General features: G+C 32.1%; 1 protein-coding gene across 2 annotated transcripts; it reads left to right on the top strand.

Annotated features, from left to right (window-relative positions):
* Positions 1-2,783: 2,783 nt before the first annotated feature.
* LOC127738468 (uncharacterized) lies at positions 2,784-15,454 on the top strand. Of its 2 annotated transcripts, none has more exons than XM_052249731.1 (14): positions 2,784-2,835; positions 4,181-4,366; positions 5,807-5,902; positions 6,312-6,512; positions 7,121-7,333; positions 8,450-8,575; positions 9,075-9,209; positions 9,527-9,655; positions 10,661-10,792; positions 11,159-11,287; positions 11,822-12,331; positions 13,337-13,465; positions 14,400-14,453; positions 15,395-15,454. In XM_052249731.1, exons 1-13 carry the CDS (start codon positions 2,790-2,792, stop codon positions 14,450-14,452), a joined length of 2,085 nt encoding a protein of 694 aa, XP_052105691.1. In that variant the 5' UTR covers positions 2,784-2,789; the 3' UTR covers position 14,453; positions 15,395-15,454. The 2 variants fall into 2 exon arrangements, with proteins under 2 accessions (XP_052105691.1, XP_052105692.1); XM_052249732.1 differs by having other exon boundaries at positions 9,078-9,209.
* Positions 15,455-19,085: the final 3,631 nt, after the last annotated feature.

Raw genomic sequence — 19,085 nt, forward strand, 5'->3', positions numbered from 1 at the left:
TGTGACCTATAATGTTTTACTTTTATATATTTTGACTTGGATGGAGAGTTGTCTCATTGGCACTCATACCACATCTTCTTATATCTATGATGTTATGTATAGATAAAACAATTTCTAAATAGAAAATGAACGTGGGTGTGTATATAAACATCCCAAAAAACCATTCGAAAAGAATTCAAATTAAGTTATGTTTTAATTTGTTGATGACAAAATCGATGCTAGTGCCAATGAAAACAATATTCAAAGATCTTATTACAACATTAATAAGATAACCTTTACTAATAACTTTGTAAGTCTGTTCAAAGGTTCGATAAGTTTACACGGATCACATGGTGATTTCCGCGCTTTTAGTACAATATTACCCTAAAATTTAGGATGTGCAATACCATTTTAAAGTTTTCTACAGGCACAACCAAATTTACTACTCAAATCTTTGTATCTATGATACATGACTTTATGTATTAGTAAACGTTGTTATGAACTTTCACCTAGCTGTCAGTAAATGCGAATACTCTCGGATCTGTATTTTTTGTGTCTTTTTTGTTGTAAGGAATGTATAAGTACCCTGCTACGTCTGGTCTGTCTCATTGTTTGATGTTTTTCTGCTTTGCATCGATCTGATGAGTTAAGTCCTTTTTAACTACTTCTTATGTTTTGTTTTTATGTTGTGCTGTAATACCTTATGTTTTTCTGTTGTGCTGTAACACCACTGTCTCTGGTTATGGGAGGGGTGAGCGCTCACAAACATGTTTAACCCCGCCACATTCTTTGTCTGTGTGTCCCGAGGTCAGTAGGTCAGTGGTTGTCGTTGGTTCATGTCTGTCACTTTTTTTTTAAATTGTTTTGTTATGAATTATGCCTTTAATTTCTCAATTGAATTGTTTCACATTTTTCATGTCAGGGCTTTTTATAACCGACTGTATAGTATGGGTTTTTCTCATTGTTGAATGCCGTAAAGTTGCATATAATTGCTTACATCAACTTCATTTCAACTTTGGTGGATAGTTGTCTCACTAGCAATCATACCACATCGCCTTATTTCTATATTCTAAACTTTTTGATAATTGTTTTCAATATATAAAAATGGCAGCATTTGCTATAAATTTATTGCTTTGGGATAAAATACGACATATTTTGTTAATAGTTAACAAAAGGTAAAACATGGTAAAACACGCTTCACAGACGAGCAAGTGATAAGTATGCTGAAGTTTCTCATTGACAGCACATTTGTTGAATTTGGAGGTAGACTTTTTCAGCAAGTTGTCGGCATTCCTATGGGAACGAACTGTGCGCCTCTCCTTGCCGACCTCTTCTTATTTTCATATTAGTCGGAGTTCATTCAGACACTTGTCAAAAACAAGAAAATCAAAGAAACCCGATCATTTAATTTCACATTCAGATATATTGATGATGCTCTTTTCATTAACAATCCAAACTTTTCTGACTGAATTTTGTAATTATGAATTTTCCCGACCTTAGCAGCAATATACCAACTTCACCTGCATATTGGATATAAATTTCCAAACTTATTTGGTATTCAAGAGCTTGCAACTACTACTCAGACTTGATAAAACGTTACAGTGTCTAAGCAGAAAGTTGATGAGCCAAGGTTATGTCAAAGAACGTCTCGTCCTGTTTTTAAAAAAGTTCATTGGAAGAAACCAAGACCTTGTTGATAAATATTCCGTGTAAACTTCACAAATGATACATGATGGTCTTAAAGTATAGATTCTAGGTACTGGCGTTGTGTATCATCTTAATTACGTGTTAAAGTTCCCCCGTTGTTGTCCTTGTATATTTTTAACCTTTACTGTTTATCCATATTTGATTATATATTTAAGACGTGGATCGGTACTTATACATCCCGCCATTGTGTTATTGTGCTATGGTCAATTTTGAGTTCTTGTCTTTCATTTTTGCTTATGTACTTTTTCTATATGCCATTTTTTGTTTCTTTGTTGAAACAGTTATTTGTTTTTATAGTGATTAAGATTATATTACAATGTTGACTGCTGTACCCCAATTTTTGACGTTTTTACCTATTATGTCTGTTTGTTTTGCTCACACATTGTTGTCAATATAATGGAATTCTATGCGACTGTCATACAAGTGAGAGGTTTAGCAAGCTATAAAATCATGTTTAATCCACCATTGTCTACATAAGGAAATGCCTGTACCAGGTCAGGAATATGACAGTTGTTTTCCATCCGTTAGATGTGTTTGAGCTTTTGATTTTGACATTTTCTAAAGGACTTTTTTTTTTTTTTTTTTTTTTGTTATTTTTTTTTTTTGTTTTTCGTCTGCTCTTTTATTTTTGTGTATTACGTTTTGATTGTTGAACGTAACTACAATATAAAGAAAGTGTCCATGATTGAGAGAAAAATATTCAAAATATTATTGCTGCACAATAAAAATAGTATTGAATATTAACTAAATGATATGTTTACATCCACGTGTTAATTAAACCATCATCTTCCTAATTTTCATGTACAATTGGAATGTTTAATATCTGCCTTTCATGTACAGAAAATATGATTCATAAAAGAACAAGAAATATCAGACAATATTGTCGACTGATTTCGTAAAAATTAATGAATTGGAAACATACTTTGATATAGTTTCTGAGGAGGAAAAGCAACACAGGATCAGACGTTATACGACATGTTAACATACAACAAGAAAAAAATACAAATAATTTTATTGTATTCAAACAATGAACATGCAACATATGGTTTTTTTAAAATAATATATAAGTAGGTACTTTGACTTTTGAAAGTACATCCGTAAAAATGGCTTGTGGGATACTAGTCCTTCTCATTGCAGCAATTGCTGCATGTAAGTATTCACGGGGATTTATAATTTGCTAATTTCATTTTACGCTTTATTCTGAAAAGCTAATTGAATCTAGAATTTAAATTTCTTTCTAACAAAAGGATTAGTTGTTTTGTATGTTAAAAGTATTGGAAACTATTATAAAACAAAAGACAAAATACTAATGAAAATTATTCCAAAACAATGGACTTAAAAGTAATGAAAATTATTCTAAAACAAAAGACTTAATAGTGATGGAAAATATTCTAAAACGAAAGACAAAAAAGGAATGAAAATTATTCTTAAAGAAAAGACTGAAGTAATGTGCAAAATTTAATGAGTAAATGAGAAAAAAACGTTGTGGGACTCAATCAGCAGACGATTTAGTTATTAAATGTAGAAAATAAATTGTGCTGAAAATATATTTTAAGTTCCTTCGTGTTCATAGGTGTGAACTGAGTCTTCTAGTATAGTAGTCTCTTGTTTGAATTGTAAAGAAATTTAAAGCGTATTCAATTACATCACTGTTACAGTTTAGCTTAAGATTCCACATAACCACATAAAGATTATGGCTATGTATTGACCATAAGTTTTTTCTATCTTGTCTTCTGGTAACTTAAGAGTCGTGCAAATAATATGTTTGTCTTTTTTCCTTGTTTGTCCTTAAGTTAATATTTAAATGAATATCTTTGCAAATCTAAAAATCGTTTTAACAGAACCGACTGGATCAAACCAAATACTCGAAAATTGGAATTTGCTCATCCTCCACTAGGCAGGTGGCATTTAGGAGTAATAGCGAACACGTGTTGGCTGCGAGTCATAATAATGTCTGAATAGGGTAACATGTCTTCCTGTACTTTATTACTCTTGTTAACTAGCACTAAAAACGCGGCTCAATGTGTCGATCTAGTCAAAAGTAGGGATTATATGCATAACGTATTAACATGTTCTCGTCCTGCATGTAATATTCGACATTCCACATTGAACGTTACTCACCAATCAAATTGAATCATTAGCATCATTCTCGACATTATGACTGTACTTTGAGCCGCCGAGGAAAACAATTAAATATTGTATTTTGTCTATATCCCATTTGAGAATTATAAGATTAGTTATGTTAAGTTCCAACTAAGGTTATACTGCCTTTTATGATAGGGTTTTGAAGTGTAATTTTTCTATTACTTATACCTTTAAGCCATCATACCTCGTGGAAGGCCTTACAAACTTTTAATACATTTTTTTGTTTTATCTTTTGAAAAACATGCAACTTATTAGTAATTCAAACTAAAAGATCGGGACAATATGCTTTCAAGTTGTTCCGTTTAAAAATTTTCATTTGTGTTGATAAATCATTTATATTAAATTTCAGCTACTACGGGGTATAGCAGTAATGACTATTATCCTGATGGTAAAGACGATTACAGCTACAAAGCAGTGAACTCCTACAGCTACAAACCTAAATTAGTTAAATCAACTGCATATTCAAGTTCAAGCTCCCATGTTTCTCACCATCACGGCCATCATGCGGGTTATGCCGGGCACAAACTTATTACTGGTATTATTCTTAATGTAAACGTCTTATATTTAGTTGTATGGTTACATAAACGTCATGTGAACTCTGTTCGATAGTTGTCTCATGGTTAATCATACCACATCTCAATTTTCATTTTATGAGGGTCCTCGGTGGCGGAATGGTCTATGTAGTAGAATACTGTATCACTAACCTGTCAACACTGAAGTTGTGAGTTCGATTTCCGCACGTGGCAGGTGCGCTCGACTCCAATCCTAATTGACTTGTAATGTCACTTTTCCTCCGGAGGTCAGTGGTTTATCCGGGCACTCCGGCTTCCTCCACTGATAAAAAAACTGACCTCCACGAAATAGCAAAATAGTGCTGAAAGTGGGGTTAAACATCAATCAATCAACAAATCAATATTTTCATATTAAGTAAGAGCATATTTAAATTGTATGATCTCGGCAGAAAATATTTTTTTTCGGTATTCACACATTCTATACAAAATACCAATTATGTGTCTTTAATCAAGCTTGCCGAGGGAACTCGACATATTCCAAAGTCATGCTATGAATTATGTACCCTCTTGTTATTCAAGCTTCATGTAATAAACTTTTGTAAAAAAAAAGTCCCAATTTTTTTTCAGGCTGGCAACTTTATTACCAATCGAGTTGCTTGTTTGAAAATTAATTATAATGTCAAAAAGCCAATATCTAGTCGATGCACATGAGTTTAGCGATACTCATTATTATTTTCAGTTTACTTGTATGTAATAACTGCTGCTTTAACTATCGTATTTAACTTTCATATATGCAGGTCGTTGATGTGTTACATTACAGTTTGACAGTATTTCAAAACATTTTTTTTTATCAAAGACAGTCATTTCATGAATCATATTTATCTTGCAGTCTAAATGCATATAATAACCCATACTAAAACATATATTCTCTTTGGACACTACTCCTATAACGAGTAAACTGTATTTTCCAAATTATTGTTAATGTCACAGTTGGCTTCGGTGTCGCCTTCTTAGCCACTCGCTCAAGCAATGTTGATGTTTATTTTAGTTGTAGTAGCTTAACTCATCAAAGACACCAGGCTTATAATTGTGAATGCCAGACGCGTCTTTTGTCTACAAAGTAATCAACAGAAACGCTCGAAAGATGAATCAGAAAAGTTTAAAAGGCCAAAAGAGAGTATAAAAGCTGAGCTTTTCTTCTTTTTGAAAGCTCGTTCGAATATATATATTATATTTTCGTGCATTGAACGTATATCTTATATTTAGCTAGTTGACTAGTATTAACAGTTTTCCTACCGAAGGTCTGTGGTTCTCTCCGGTTACTCCGGCTCCCTCCACTAATAAATACTGACCGCCACGAAATGGCACAATAGTGTTGAAAGTGGCGTTAAAAACCAATCAATCAATCAATCAATCAATCAATCAATCAATCAATATATTTAGCTATTTTCTTGAACTTCTAGGACATGCCCACAGATTTAAGGTAGGACGTATATTTAAACGTTTCCACAGACTTGGTGTTGAACTTATCGGACGTGGAGTCAGATATAATGGATTTTGTGAGTTATATTATACACTAAACGTTTGACTTTTTTTAAAATACTTTACTTTGGATAAAATTAGTTTATGTGAAATATTTTGTATGAAAATTTTTAGTTATTGAAAGAAAGCTACCAAAGCCCACAGACAGTTCTAATAAAAACAAGTTATTTCAAATGCAAGTTACATTTTTTATTCTAAACTTAGCTGCAATTACCGAAGAACAATTATGCTTTAGTGCCAAATATTGAATGAACAATACAAATAATGAACAAATAAGAAAAGCTGTTCTATAAGGAATAGTTATTGGCATTGCATAATTGCACAGTTTTATCTGTTTTTCTTGTCTTTTTTTTCAATCAAGAACATGCTATAGTTGGTTTTAATGTTCACATGCATTAATTCAAAATTATTTATCTATTATGGCAGACTATGGACGCCTTTGCAGTGCAAAAAAACTGTACGGTGCACTGAATTCCTGTTATGAAGATTATGGTGATATAGGCGATTGTTTCCCTGGTCTGATTAAACAAGGGTTGATTGGTAGACGTCACATTTACCATAAATACGGTCATGGATTTGGCTTAGGTGTCACTTTTGTAAAGAGAGGCATTGTTTATGGAAGATCTTGTAAGTAAAAACTCATTTTTTTGCAATGGAAATAAGTTATGTTCACCGAATGAGCAAATAAAAAAACGTAGTCTTATTACGCATTATTGTATCCAAACTATATGAGACATTTGAAACAAAAGAACACATAACCCATGCACAAAGTATCGTGAAACGAATGAATTTCAAATTATCCATTCACATTACATTACATTGGTTTCAACGTTTAAAAGCGTTCATTGCCAGCCGGGTAAATGTCTGCAGCAATATAACAGTGACAAGACTTTATATTGAATTAAATGCAAATCATGCAGATCTTATAGATACTTTTGGTACTTGTCCTCAAATCAGTTGGTAATCTCTGAATTGTTAGTTTTATACACCGTAATATTTTAAATTTGATTTGTTTTTCATATAACTCTTGCTTATGATGGAAGTTTCAAGCATTACCAAATTGCCATACCTGTTTTTTTTTTAGGCTTACCAAACGGTATGAGTATTGATAATTGTTGAAGGCCGTACGGTAAAATATAGTTGTTAACAGCCTCGTTTTTTTTAGCTCTGGTGGATAAACGTCTAATTGGCAATCATACCACATCTCCTTTTTAATATTAACATTTTTTTTTCAGTTTATAAATTTGGGTGCCGTCGACCAAAGTTCATTCGTTATATGACTTCCTGCTACAATAAGTTCCACCATGCAAGCACTTGTGTGTCAGTGTTGAGAAAACGACATCTAATCAGAACACCTCATTCATATCATGGTCACATGCATCTTGCTGGATACACACGTTTCCGCAGATTTAAGATTCGCCATGGGAGATTCAGATATGGAGGAAAATGTGAGTTATGTATAGATAATTTGAAAAACAAACGAGTATTAACAATCTATCACACACAACAAAACACAACTAACAAAATAAACTAATTAAAAGACCTCAACCATATGAAACTATACTGTTATATTTCTAATTGATGTTGACAGTTAGTTATAGACATTTTCTTGAGAATTTCAATTTTATGTAATGAACGAATACGAATTTTCATTATACATATAAAGTTGTTAACACATTAATCTTTAAATGTGATTTTGTATTTTATCTATTTGAAAAGAAATAAAATACAATTTTACAATAATTCAACAAAAAAGTGCGTCAATATTTTACTGTATCTTTTGCCTTTCGCCACAAAATATAAATGTGTGAAAAGTTGAGTGCTAAATAAATGTTGAACCTTGTATTAATGTGCCTATGCGTCAGTTATACAAATATTGATTGTTGTATTTTCATAATTATTGTCTATGAGAACCTTGTGTCATTTTTTACGTTTTTTTTGCACCTTTGTAAAATTAATTTGTCTATTCTCCAACCAATTATAGGCTAGAGGGCTAGATGATAGAATGATCCCGGTAAGGGGGTGGGTTGGTCGCCCGCTAACATGTTTAATCCCGCCACATTCTGTATATGCCTGTCCAAAGTCAGGAGCCTGTTATTCAGTGGTTGTCGTTTGTTGCTGTATATCATATTTGTATTTCGTTCATTGTTTTTACATCAATCAGGCCTTTAGTTTTCTCGTGTGAATTGTTTTACATTTGTCATTTTGGGACCTTTTATAGCTGACTATGTGGTACGGGTTTTGCTCATTGTTGAAGGCCATGCGGTGACCTATAGTTGTCAACTTCATTTGTTCTCTGGTGAAGAGTTGTTTCATTGGCAATTATACAACATCTTCTCGTTCTTATAGAACTCATCATAAGGGGCGGGAAATCGCCGACCCTTAAAACCCTTTCATTACCTCTAACTAAGAAGTTTGGTCGATTGAAGTAGAAGATTACCCTTCAACCGTGCCTCCATTTTACTTTGATTTGAGGGGTGTTTATGTTGTTTACAATTTTATCTGCTAATGGTTGTCTTTGCTTCTTGGTATCTTCTTACTTTTTGTGTTTTTATTGCATATAGATTACAAACTGAGTTGCAATAAGAGACGTTTCTACAGTCATTGGAACAGATGTTACGGTCGATACCATAGTGTTGGAAGATGCTTTGGATACCTAAGAAGAAAACATCTGTTTTCATATTATAATGGTAATTATGTTCACATGTACAACGTACAAATGTAAAGTGTTAAACCTAAGTTAACTTTTACGTTTTTCAATACTGCCCTTAGGTATATTTGGCTATTATCTTTTGCTTTCTTTAGGCCAGTTAGCTCCCAAATTACTTATTCATCATTTGCTTTCCAATAGTAATTGTTTATACCTGTTTTGATAAGAATAGTTATCCTTTTTTTCAAAATCCTTAAAAAATAATTGATTTGTTGTTGGTTGCTTAATAATGAATATAAAAGCCGTGATTGCTTCAAAATGAAAGAAAATATATTTCTATAAGGGTAAAAGTCATTTTTTTTCTTAACGAATTTAATGCATTGACAAAGTATTTGTTCTTACATTTATTTCGAATATTTTATGTGAAAGTTTAGATTAGTATGTTTATCAAGTAAATGAACTCATCATAGATTCAAGGATTAACAATCTTTCAATCCGTTTAACTGTCTATTTTGAATTTTCTGTTTACATAAAATTAGCAGGTTACTCAAGTGGTGTGGCTTATAATGCATACAGACCTGGTTACAGCAGTGGAATTAAATATGACTATGGTTATTACAAAAGCCATCATGGATTTACAATTAGAAATAATAGATTTTCATATGGAGGAATTGGTAAGCGAATCTAGAAATGCTAATGAATATATTTGAATAAAGGTAATTACGCAGGAAGATTGAAAAAAGTTAATGCACTGGTCATAACACTGAACAGCTGTTTTAAAAATATTTGACATTTCCAAAACAATTTTCATTTGAAAGCAATAAAAGTAAAAATGTTCAAAAATTGGTAATGCTCATGCCTATATTTCAGTTAAATTCATATAGATGTACGAAAAATTATATGCTGTTGTTAATATTTATAAGACTCGTTTGAGAAATTCAGTCGTATTTCATTAAAACCATTTTGATATAAAAATGACTTTGAATTACAGGATATAAACTGAAGTGCGGAAGAAGTCGATTTTACAGACTATGGGGTCAATGCTATAACCGATATCACAGTGTAGGAAGCTGTTTTGGACGACTGAGACGACAACATCTATTCTATAGATACGGCGGAGGTATACTATAAAATTTCACTTTATAACATTAAAGCAAACATATATACATTTTTTTGTGATTCTAGTAACTTTTACGAATCCGTTGGGATTAAACGTCTTAAAGTATTTATAAGGTAAGGTTTCCATGTTTTTCGTAACTTTTTCTATAATCAGGCACTACATGTTTTTCTGTTTTATTATAAATCAATCTATTTTGTTAAAACAACAACACAAACGAAAGTAGTAAAATTACACTTTGAATATATGACACCAAAACAGATTGCAGTCAAAATGTAAAAGTCTAAGCGTAAACAAACATACATGTCGGATGGAATCATTCACAGCTCCATTCTTCATTCATAGTAAAATATGGTTCGTCTTCAGTGTAGTCTCTTATCCTTATTTCATGACAGTGCTCACTTTTGTAGAAGTTGTTATAATTCCTGGTTCTCTGCTCTCATCAAGTTGGTATTTTTTATTTAAAATCTGGTTGATATAAGCTAAAAAAACAAAACAGTTAGCAGTAGTGCTAATTTTTTACCTCAATTCCATTTATAGTTGATTTATAAAAAAAAAACCAATTATTTATGATTTTATTATACATCTGTACAACAGGCTTATCAGATATAACTAATAATTCACTTTCCCAAAATCATTTCCATGTCAACAGCTTACTTACCGTTATCAAACATGAGGTGCAATTTTAACAAAGATTTCCAGATCTATTGATATATTGTGAATTTTCTTCCGTACAAAAAGGTTATACACTACATTTTCTCGTTACGAGTGTTGTTGAAATATAATACTTATCTAGAATAAAAAAATAAACCAAAACACATTTTGTCCCAGGTGAAATGAAATGTTAATTGTTCTTGAAGATATTACTATCAGAACTAGATGATCATTTAAGTTAAAAACAACTAGAAGATAATTTTTCATTGGTTAAAATTTACATCACCGCATTGTTAAAAGGTATTTAAAACCTTTTCATCGTTGACTTATTTTTTTATGTTTATTATTATCTAGAAGATTATTCCCATGTCGGTGGTGATGCATACGGACCTGATTACAGTTCAGGGCCTATATTTGACCATAGTTATTACAGTAGCCATCATGGATTCAGAATAAGACATCATAGATTTTCATATAACGGAATTGGTGAGGGAATTTGAAATACTTTTTTAAGTGGATAACGCCAATGACAGGCTGATAATCATAGCAAACACTCTATTGTATAATGTTATAACAATCAACCGCTTGCTATCTATAGAATGCATGGCTGTCTACTTGTAAACAAGGAAAAAAAAGACATTTGCTAAAGTAAGAATAACATTATGATATAAATTGCTTATAATTCATATATCTAATTTCATAGAAGATACTTGTCAAAGCATTTATTTTTTCAGTATTTATTTTATGTATATTAACAGGAGAGTAATCTTATGTAGTATTTTAGTTAACTAATGTTCGTTGATGCATTTTAAGAATTTAACACACTAGACAAAAGATAAATTTTACTTGCAGCATACAAACTGAAATGTAGTAGAAGCCGGTTCTATAGACTATGGGGTCAATGCTATCATCGTTATCATAGTGTGGGGACCTGCTTTGGACGACTAAGAAGTCATCATCTTTTCTATAGATACATTGGAGGTATATCTTTCAAATTTTATTTTGTTATGTGTTGCTCATGAACTTCATCAAATACACATTAAACTCTCTTTTTTGAATTACTGCGCACTTTTTAATATTTATGTTTTCATTTTAAAATGTACCTTTCGAAGAAGAAAGTAACGACTATACCACTGATGCTATCGATTATAATTGAATATCTTAGATTGTTTAAACTGATATCACAAGCAATTTATGTATTTGATATTTATGATTACTTAATTTTGAAATCAACTTTAAAAAGAGTTATTTATATTCGGTTTTTTTTCTACAAAACATTTTTTTTTAGGAATTTTTGGTCTTTAATGCTGTTCAACTTCGTACTTTATTTAGCCTTTAGACTTTTTTTGATACAAGTGTAACTGATGGGTCTTTTGTAGACGAAACGCACTTCTGGCGTACAAAATTTCAATCCTTGTATCTATGATGAGTTTATGTATACAGAGATAACACTCCAAACGAGTTCAATATGCAATATATGACTAGTTTAACAGTTATTTTTTTATCATTTTACAGACCATCATGCTATTCTGAACAAGCACCTGTATCTTCACAAAAAAATTGCTGATAACCATGCAAGAAGAATCCATAATGTAGCCAAGAGTCATGTCGCGAGAATATCTCACGTATCAAACAAACATGTTCGAAACATTCAATACCAGGCTAACAAACACGTGAGCAGAATTGCAAACGAGGCTAGAAGTCATATGAATAGATTTAAACAACTCGTAGATTACCATCTTAAACGACTCCACAAACACACAAAATATCATTTGTCAGCTGCTCAACATCAACATAAGAAGCATTTGAATGAACGCCAGTATCAGAACAACAAGCATGAGTTAAACGTGAGACGTCTCCATAAGAAACACGAATATAATCTCAAGAAACATGGTTATGCTTATGGTCATGGCCACGGTCACGGTCACGGTCACGGTCACGGGCATGTAGTAAGTTACCAAGATTACTACAGTAAATATCATGGATTTAAACTGGATCATCACAGATTTTCATATGGTGGCAAAGGTAAGATGAAATGTACTTGAATAGTTTATTTGGCTCAACGCTATTAAAGTCCACGAGAATGATTACTAAGACATGCCCACAAATACAATACCAATATATCATTCTCAATATAAGCAAGTCTAAATTGAAGACAACGTTCAAACTTATGATTGCGTTGGATGAAAACCGCAATTTTTATACGTGTGCTTGCAAAAAAAAATTCTTGATAGAGGGGTCTAAATACAGCACAAACAACATTTTCCAAAAGACCTGAAAAGTTAAAAAGTATATTAAGTATATTCAGTTTCTTCACATGACAGGTTAAGATTTTATCAGGTGTAAATTGGTGGATTACGTAAGATAACATTCAGTATAAAATGTAATCAAGAAAATGATAAATGCTTAATGGTAGCTTACTACATTTAATGGGGCATACTTAATTGAAAAATCAGCGAATCTAAGATATAAATTGAATTGTAAGGGAATGGGCAGACTGTTCAAGTCCAATAACTCTAGATACGAAATATAAAAAATGGAGATAAAGTACGTTTACAAACTGCGTTAAAATAAAATTCTTTGTGAAAAGTAAATTGTATATTTATCATAAACATAACTATTCGTGGGTACAGAAAATACGATATTCACATCTTTCGTTTTCCTCTAACTTGTATACCTATTTTATATCTCAAATGAACGTTTTCAAACGATGTTTTTCAATGTTCATAATATCCATATATTTTGACTGAAACATCATTTAAAGCCCTGCACATGTACACTTAGTCTAGAGTAGATGACAGCAATACTATAATGAAAAAAGAGACATATGTATAAATTAATATTCTTGTTATGACTATATAGAACGCATTTAATTTCTAAGTAATTGAATTGAAGAACCCTATACCAAGTAAACAGGAAAACAATTCGAACAGTCAATATGTATCGAAGTAGTATCAAGTCTTTTACTCATCATTTACAGTTTCATACTTTAAAACTTATAAGAATATGTTGTATGAAATTTATTTATAGCATACCAACTGACATGTGGAGATAGCCGATTCTATAATTATTGGAGTGATTGCTGGTCTCATCATCATAGTAGAAGCGTCTGCTTTGGACAACTTAGGAAAAGGCACCTGTTTGATGTATACTCAGACGGTAAAATACATTATATTAGCATATTATAAACATATTATAGTTAATACACATTCACAGAATTAACGGAAAGAGTTGATTAAACATTCGCCCACATATAGTGTATAGGATTTGTTTGGGGGGAATAACCTGTTTTCATGTATGATTTTGTTTAAATATTTTAGCCAGTTTTTTCTCTTGTGTTATTGACTAAAAAATAAAAGTGCTGAAGGGCTGATGTTCCTCCAACATATACCTGCTGTTTCCGAAACCTAAACTTTTTAGTGTAGGATATAGATTTTCATAAGTTTTTATTTGCTTCGAACTATCTTTAAGTAACTGCGATTACTCTGAGACCCGTACTTTGTGTTTTTTGTGTTACTATCGATCTGATGAATGAATCCCTTTTTCAACTGATTTTTATAGTTTTGTCTTTTGTTGTACTGTTTCACCCCTGTCCCATGTTAGGTGGAGGTTTTGGCGCCAGCAAATACGTTAAACCCAACCACATTCTGTGTTTGCCTGTCCCAAATCAAGAGCCTGTTATTCAGCGGTTGTCGTTTATTGCTGTACATCATATTTGTTCTTCGTTTATTGTTTCGGGGCCTAATTATTGCAAGAAGGACAAATTATAGAAAAATGTTTGGGTATGCTGGAAAGTAATTCTTTTTGAAGACAAGACGCGAGTTTAGTCAAATCATATTATAAAAAGTTCAAATGCATGCATATAGCTTTTTTTGAAATGGGAATCATTTCTCATCAATTCCACTGTTTGAAACTTATAATTTTTACACAAACATTGCCTGATTTTTTCAATTTAAAAACATAAGGAACACAAATTATAATATCGCATTTTAGGAAAAAAGTGCGTGCTTTGCCAATAACAGAAATGTTACAGTAGTTGATAATTGTACATAATGTGTTATCACTTTTGCAATTATTTTGCTTTTACAATTAGGATATGATGAAGAGGACGATTACGAACCAGCAGTCAAACAATCAGCATACTAATGTAAGATATTTATTATGTTTAACACAGTGCCAAATACAATAAATCTACATTCATACCAATCAGAATTCTTTCAAATTTTATACATATTATAGAAGAGAGGAGATTGATACCTAAGGGATAACGCATTTCCCTTTGATATTATAGATTATTTAAAACAAAAACATTTAAAAGTTTTTTACCCTCTGATATTATAGATAATTTAAAACAATTTTAATTATTTTTTTCCTTTTAAACCACCGACCCCTATGCACCCAACATGGCAGAAATGACGTATATAATATCATTTCTTTCCGTCAAAATGATTTTCTTTGTAAACAAATGCTATACAGAATAAGTCGTATTAAGCTGTTCTATGTTTCTTTTGGATCATTTTAAAACTCAGAGGAGAAAACCCTCTACATTCTGATAAATCAATTAGAAAATGTATACAGGGAAGACAAGTCCCAATCAAACGTTAAATGGATAACATAGATATATTTATGATTTATCTTAATACAACTTGTAAAAAGGTATATATATATATATTAAAGATAAACATATGATTGAATAATATGCCTTAATAATGAAGTATTTTTCCGCAAACGTGATACAAGATGATGAAAATAACACAGGAGTACATCTAACGCCATCATGAGCAAATCAAATAGCAGAACTATACAGGTCTCTTGGAGCCTTGAGTCCTTCTCTGACACTAATTGTTTTTATGTTACTTGTATGTTATTAGAATTATCATATGATCGAAATTTCTACTTTCGAGGTTTTGATGCGAATTTTTATTACTTATCATAAACCATACACAATAACAATTTTGGGAAGTACGAATGATATGCCTCTGAGACCAGTATCGTTATCGGTATTAAAAGTTAATATATACTTAAGAAGTAAAATGTGAACTGTTTGCAATGTAATTGAATTGATATTCTTTCTTTTTTTTATTGTAGGAATACCTCAATATTGTTTATGGACTTTTGAAATAAAATAACTAAATATTTAATGATTAACTTCGTTTCTGTTTTATTCATTTTAAGCCTTTGGGCTAGAAAATATGCAATGAACTCAATACCTAAAAAATATAAAACCGAAATGCCTGAACCACTGATATAAACTGGGAAACGTAGTGGACCATTTAAAAATGACCACCATATTCTTGACTTTCGACAATCAACAATTAAGAAAGGATTTGAAAAAGATTCAGACTGACTTTTAATTTACAACTTGTGCAAAAGTGATTTAAAGTATAAATTTGTCTTTGATTTAAAGTTAAGACATTAAACACAAAAAGTCACGAGGTTAATATTTCAATTCCGTATTGATTTCGTGTTTAAACTGATTTTAATCTAATGTTCATATTGAGTCTTATGGGATGGATACTTATCAGAGACTAGAGGATTATTACTATAAGTAATTGTACGACTTTAAATGAAGAAACCTATACCGTAAAGCCAGCAATAAAAGGTTCCAAAAATGTTCAAAGAAATCAAACCAATGACCTGATTTATACTCAAACAATGAACGAAACACAAATATGCCAGAAAGCCATTAGATTACAGGCTCCTGACTTGGAACAGGCAAATAAAGAATATGACGGGGTTAAACATATTTGTGAGCGCTCAACCTACACCCCCTTTTACCTCGTTAAAATGACGAAAAGATAAACAACAGTCAACAAACAATATAGAAAAGATTGAGCTGGGTTGATGTGAGGTTCTCTGAATGATCCTGGCACCCTTTATGTTGCTCAGAACTGCACAACATAAGAATGAATGAACTATAAAACTCAGTTAGAAAATGGTTAATTCACCACATCGACAAGACGTAAAAAAAATGAAAACATTCCTTTCTTACAGTACTCGCAGTAACTCAAAGATTGTTTAAAGTAAATTACAACTAAGAATAGTTATCAAAGGTACCAGGATTATCATTTAATACGCCAGACGACCGTTTCGTCTTCATAAGACTCATCAGTGACGCTCAGATCGAAATAGTTATAAAGCCAAACAAGTACAAAGTTGAAGAGCATTGAGGACCCAAAATTCCAAAAAGTTGTGCCAAATACGGCTAAGGTAATCTAATCCTGGGATAAGAAAATCCTTAGTTTTCCGAAAAATTCAAAATTTTGTAACAGATAATTTATATAAATGACCATATAATTGATATTCATGTCAACACCGAAGTGCTGACTACTGGGCTGGTGATACCCTCGGGGACGAAACGTCCACCAGCAGCGGCATCTACCCAGTGGTGTAAATAGTTATCAAAGGTACCAGGATTATAATTTAATACGCCAGACGCGCATTTTGTCTACATACGACTCATCAGTGACGCTCAGACCAAAATAGTTATAAAGCCAAACAAGTACAAAGTTGAAGAGAAAGTATGATTTCTTTATGAAAGCAAAAACACATTCAACATATTTAGTGTATAGGCGTCATTAGCAGAATAAGAAAAGTGTGCCTTTGCGAAATTCTTAAAACGTATCGACAGGGTATAGAACATTAATTGTTCATAACTGTAAAGCAATCATTTAGTTATGTTTTAATTTATTGAAAATGAAAACAATGTGAGTACCAATAAAGCCAATATTCAAAGATCTTACAGCAGTGTTGAATGCAAAATCCATATACCAAGACAGGAATAGGACAATTGTTTTCCACTGGTTCCGTTTGTTGACAACATTGGATTTTGTCAGTTACAAAACTTCTCCTTTTGAATTTGCCTTGGAGTTCGGTATTTTTGTTATATTTTTTTTGTAACCTCTAAGAATAAGTTTATTCAAAGGACCCGTAAGTTAACATAGATCTTACATCAACTACTTCTTCCTGAACATGCATGAAATATTTGCCACTGGACGTTAAGCAACCAATATTCAATCAATACATCAACTTCTTGTTTAAGAAACAATATCAATCACCGTAAAAATTCGAATGAGATATTCCGTTTGTTATACGATTTTAACATTTACAGTCAAACACCCAAACATTCAAACCACATTATTGTTTCTATGTTAGAATTTATTAAAGGTTTTGAGTAGTTTGTGGTTACTCACGTACTTAAACATGTACCAGTTTTAAATAGATAACAATCGTCGCCTGTAAAGTCACAGGCTATGCAAACGGAATGTGAATTAGACACATCGGCAGAAGGGGTCAAAAGAACATCAACAGTACAAACAAGGAACAATCACGAATTTCTGAAGCGATGATAACTAAATCTAGTAGTCAGGAAGAAATTGACTCATTACAAATGAAATACAATTCTACAATGGCAATTTAGACTGCAAAAATTTATTGACGATACAAAAACCTTATCAAAGTTACAAAGATAATAATTGTGTATGCCCTTATCGAAACAGTTTGAAAGCCAAATCAAACAAAAAACTTAAACAGAATGAAACAGAAATAATGCAAATGTGTCCAATTTACGGTTATGGCAATCAATGCTTAGAGATTGAAAACCTTAGTGTTTCGAAAAATTTATTTCATAGCTTTGTAGATATACAAAAAATGAACACATCAAACATCTTTCATGTCCTTCACAAAACGATTTACTAAAGGGCTGGTGATACACTCGGAGACGAAACACTCACCAACATTAGCACCGACACAGTGGTAATAACAGCTCATCAAGGATACCAGGTTCAACCCACCATTTTTCTTAAATGTCCTGTACCAAGTCAGGAATATGGCAATTGTTATCACATAGTCCGTTTTTATGTATGTTGGCGTTTGTTTTTGTAGCAGTTCAGTGTTTCTCTTGTTCCGTTTTGTTTCCTCTTATAGTTGATGTGTTTCCCTCAGTTTTGGTTTGTGACCCGAATTTGTTTCAGTTAAATCGATTTATGACTATTGAACAGCGGTATACTACTATTGCCTTTGTTAATGATTTGGAATACCTTTCCAGACGCTCATGTCGTCTAAACAAGACGCATCAGTGGCGTTCTAATCAAAAGAGAGAAATTAAAACGGATGATACAAACACAAACTTAAAATACAGCTTACGTTGACCGTTATAGAACAACCGTTTCACAGATGATATCGGATATGTTCCTTATGTCATAGCTACAATACCCTTCCCTTTTCACGAATGTGACCTACCGAATTAAACTATTTACCCGCTTTGTAATAACATAAGCAACACGACGGGTGCCACATGTGGAGCAGGATCTGCTTACCCTTCCGGAGCACCTGAGATCACCCCAGTTTTTGGTGGGGTTCGTGTTGCGTAGTCTTTAGTTTTCTATGTTGTGTCATGTGTACTATTATTTGTCTGTTTGTCTTTTTATTTTTGGCCATGGCGTTGTCAGTTTGTTTTCGATCTATGAGTTTGACTGTCCCTCTGGTATCTTTTGTCCCTCTTTTAAGGATGTTCGCTCCTTTTGTTTTCATTTTCTTGTCAGATTTTCGGAATCCTTTGGATTCTTATCCATGTAGTGCCATTAAAAATATATGCCCGCTAACTCCTACTTTTCTTTTCACAATTTTGTTACATATAGTTTTAAAAGCCATATTTGAAAATCTTGTAAAATCCTTGTTATTTTTTTATTGTTTTTGAATGAAAAAGGTGCCCATGTTAAATGTGTGAAAGATCTAGAAAAAATCATTTCCCGCCAAATTTTCACTGGCTTATATCTCG

Source organism: Mytilus californianus, unplaced genomic scaffold (genome assembly GCF_021869535.1).
Source record: "Mytilus californianus isolate M0D057914Y unplaced genomic scaffold, xbMytCali1.0.p SCAF_4, whole genome shotgun sequence".
In the NCBI taxonomy this organism is placed as follows: Eukaryota; Metazoa; Mollusca; class Bivalvia; order Mytilida; family Mytilidae; genus Mytilus; species Mytilus californianus.

Coding starts and splice junctions, on each gene's coding strand:
- LOC127738468 (XM_052249731.1), top strand. CDS start 2,790: ATGGCTTGTGGGATACTAGTCCTTCTCATTGCAGCAATTGCTGCAT. Junction 12,332..13,336: donor ATTTTCATATGGTGGCAAAG/GTAAGATGAAAT, acceptor ATTTATTTATAG/CATACCAACTGACATGTGGA. Junction 13,466..14,399: donor GTTTGATGTATACTCAGACG/GTAAAATACATT, acceptor TTTTACAATTAG/GATATGATGAAGAGGACGAT.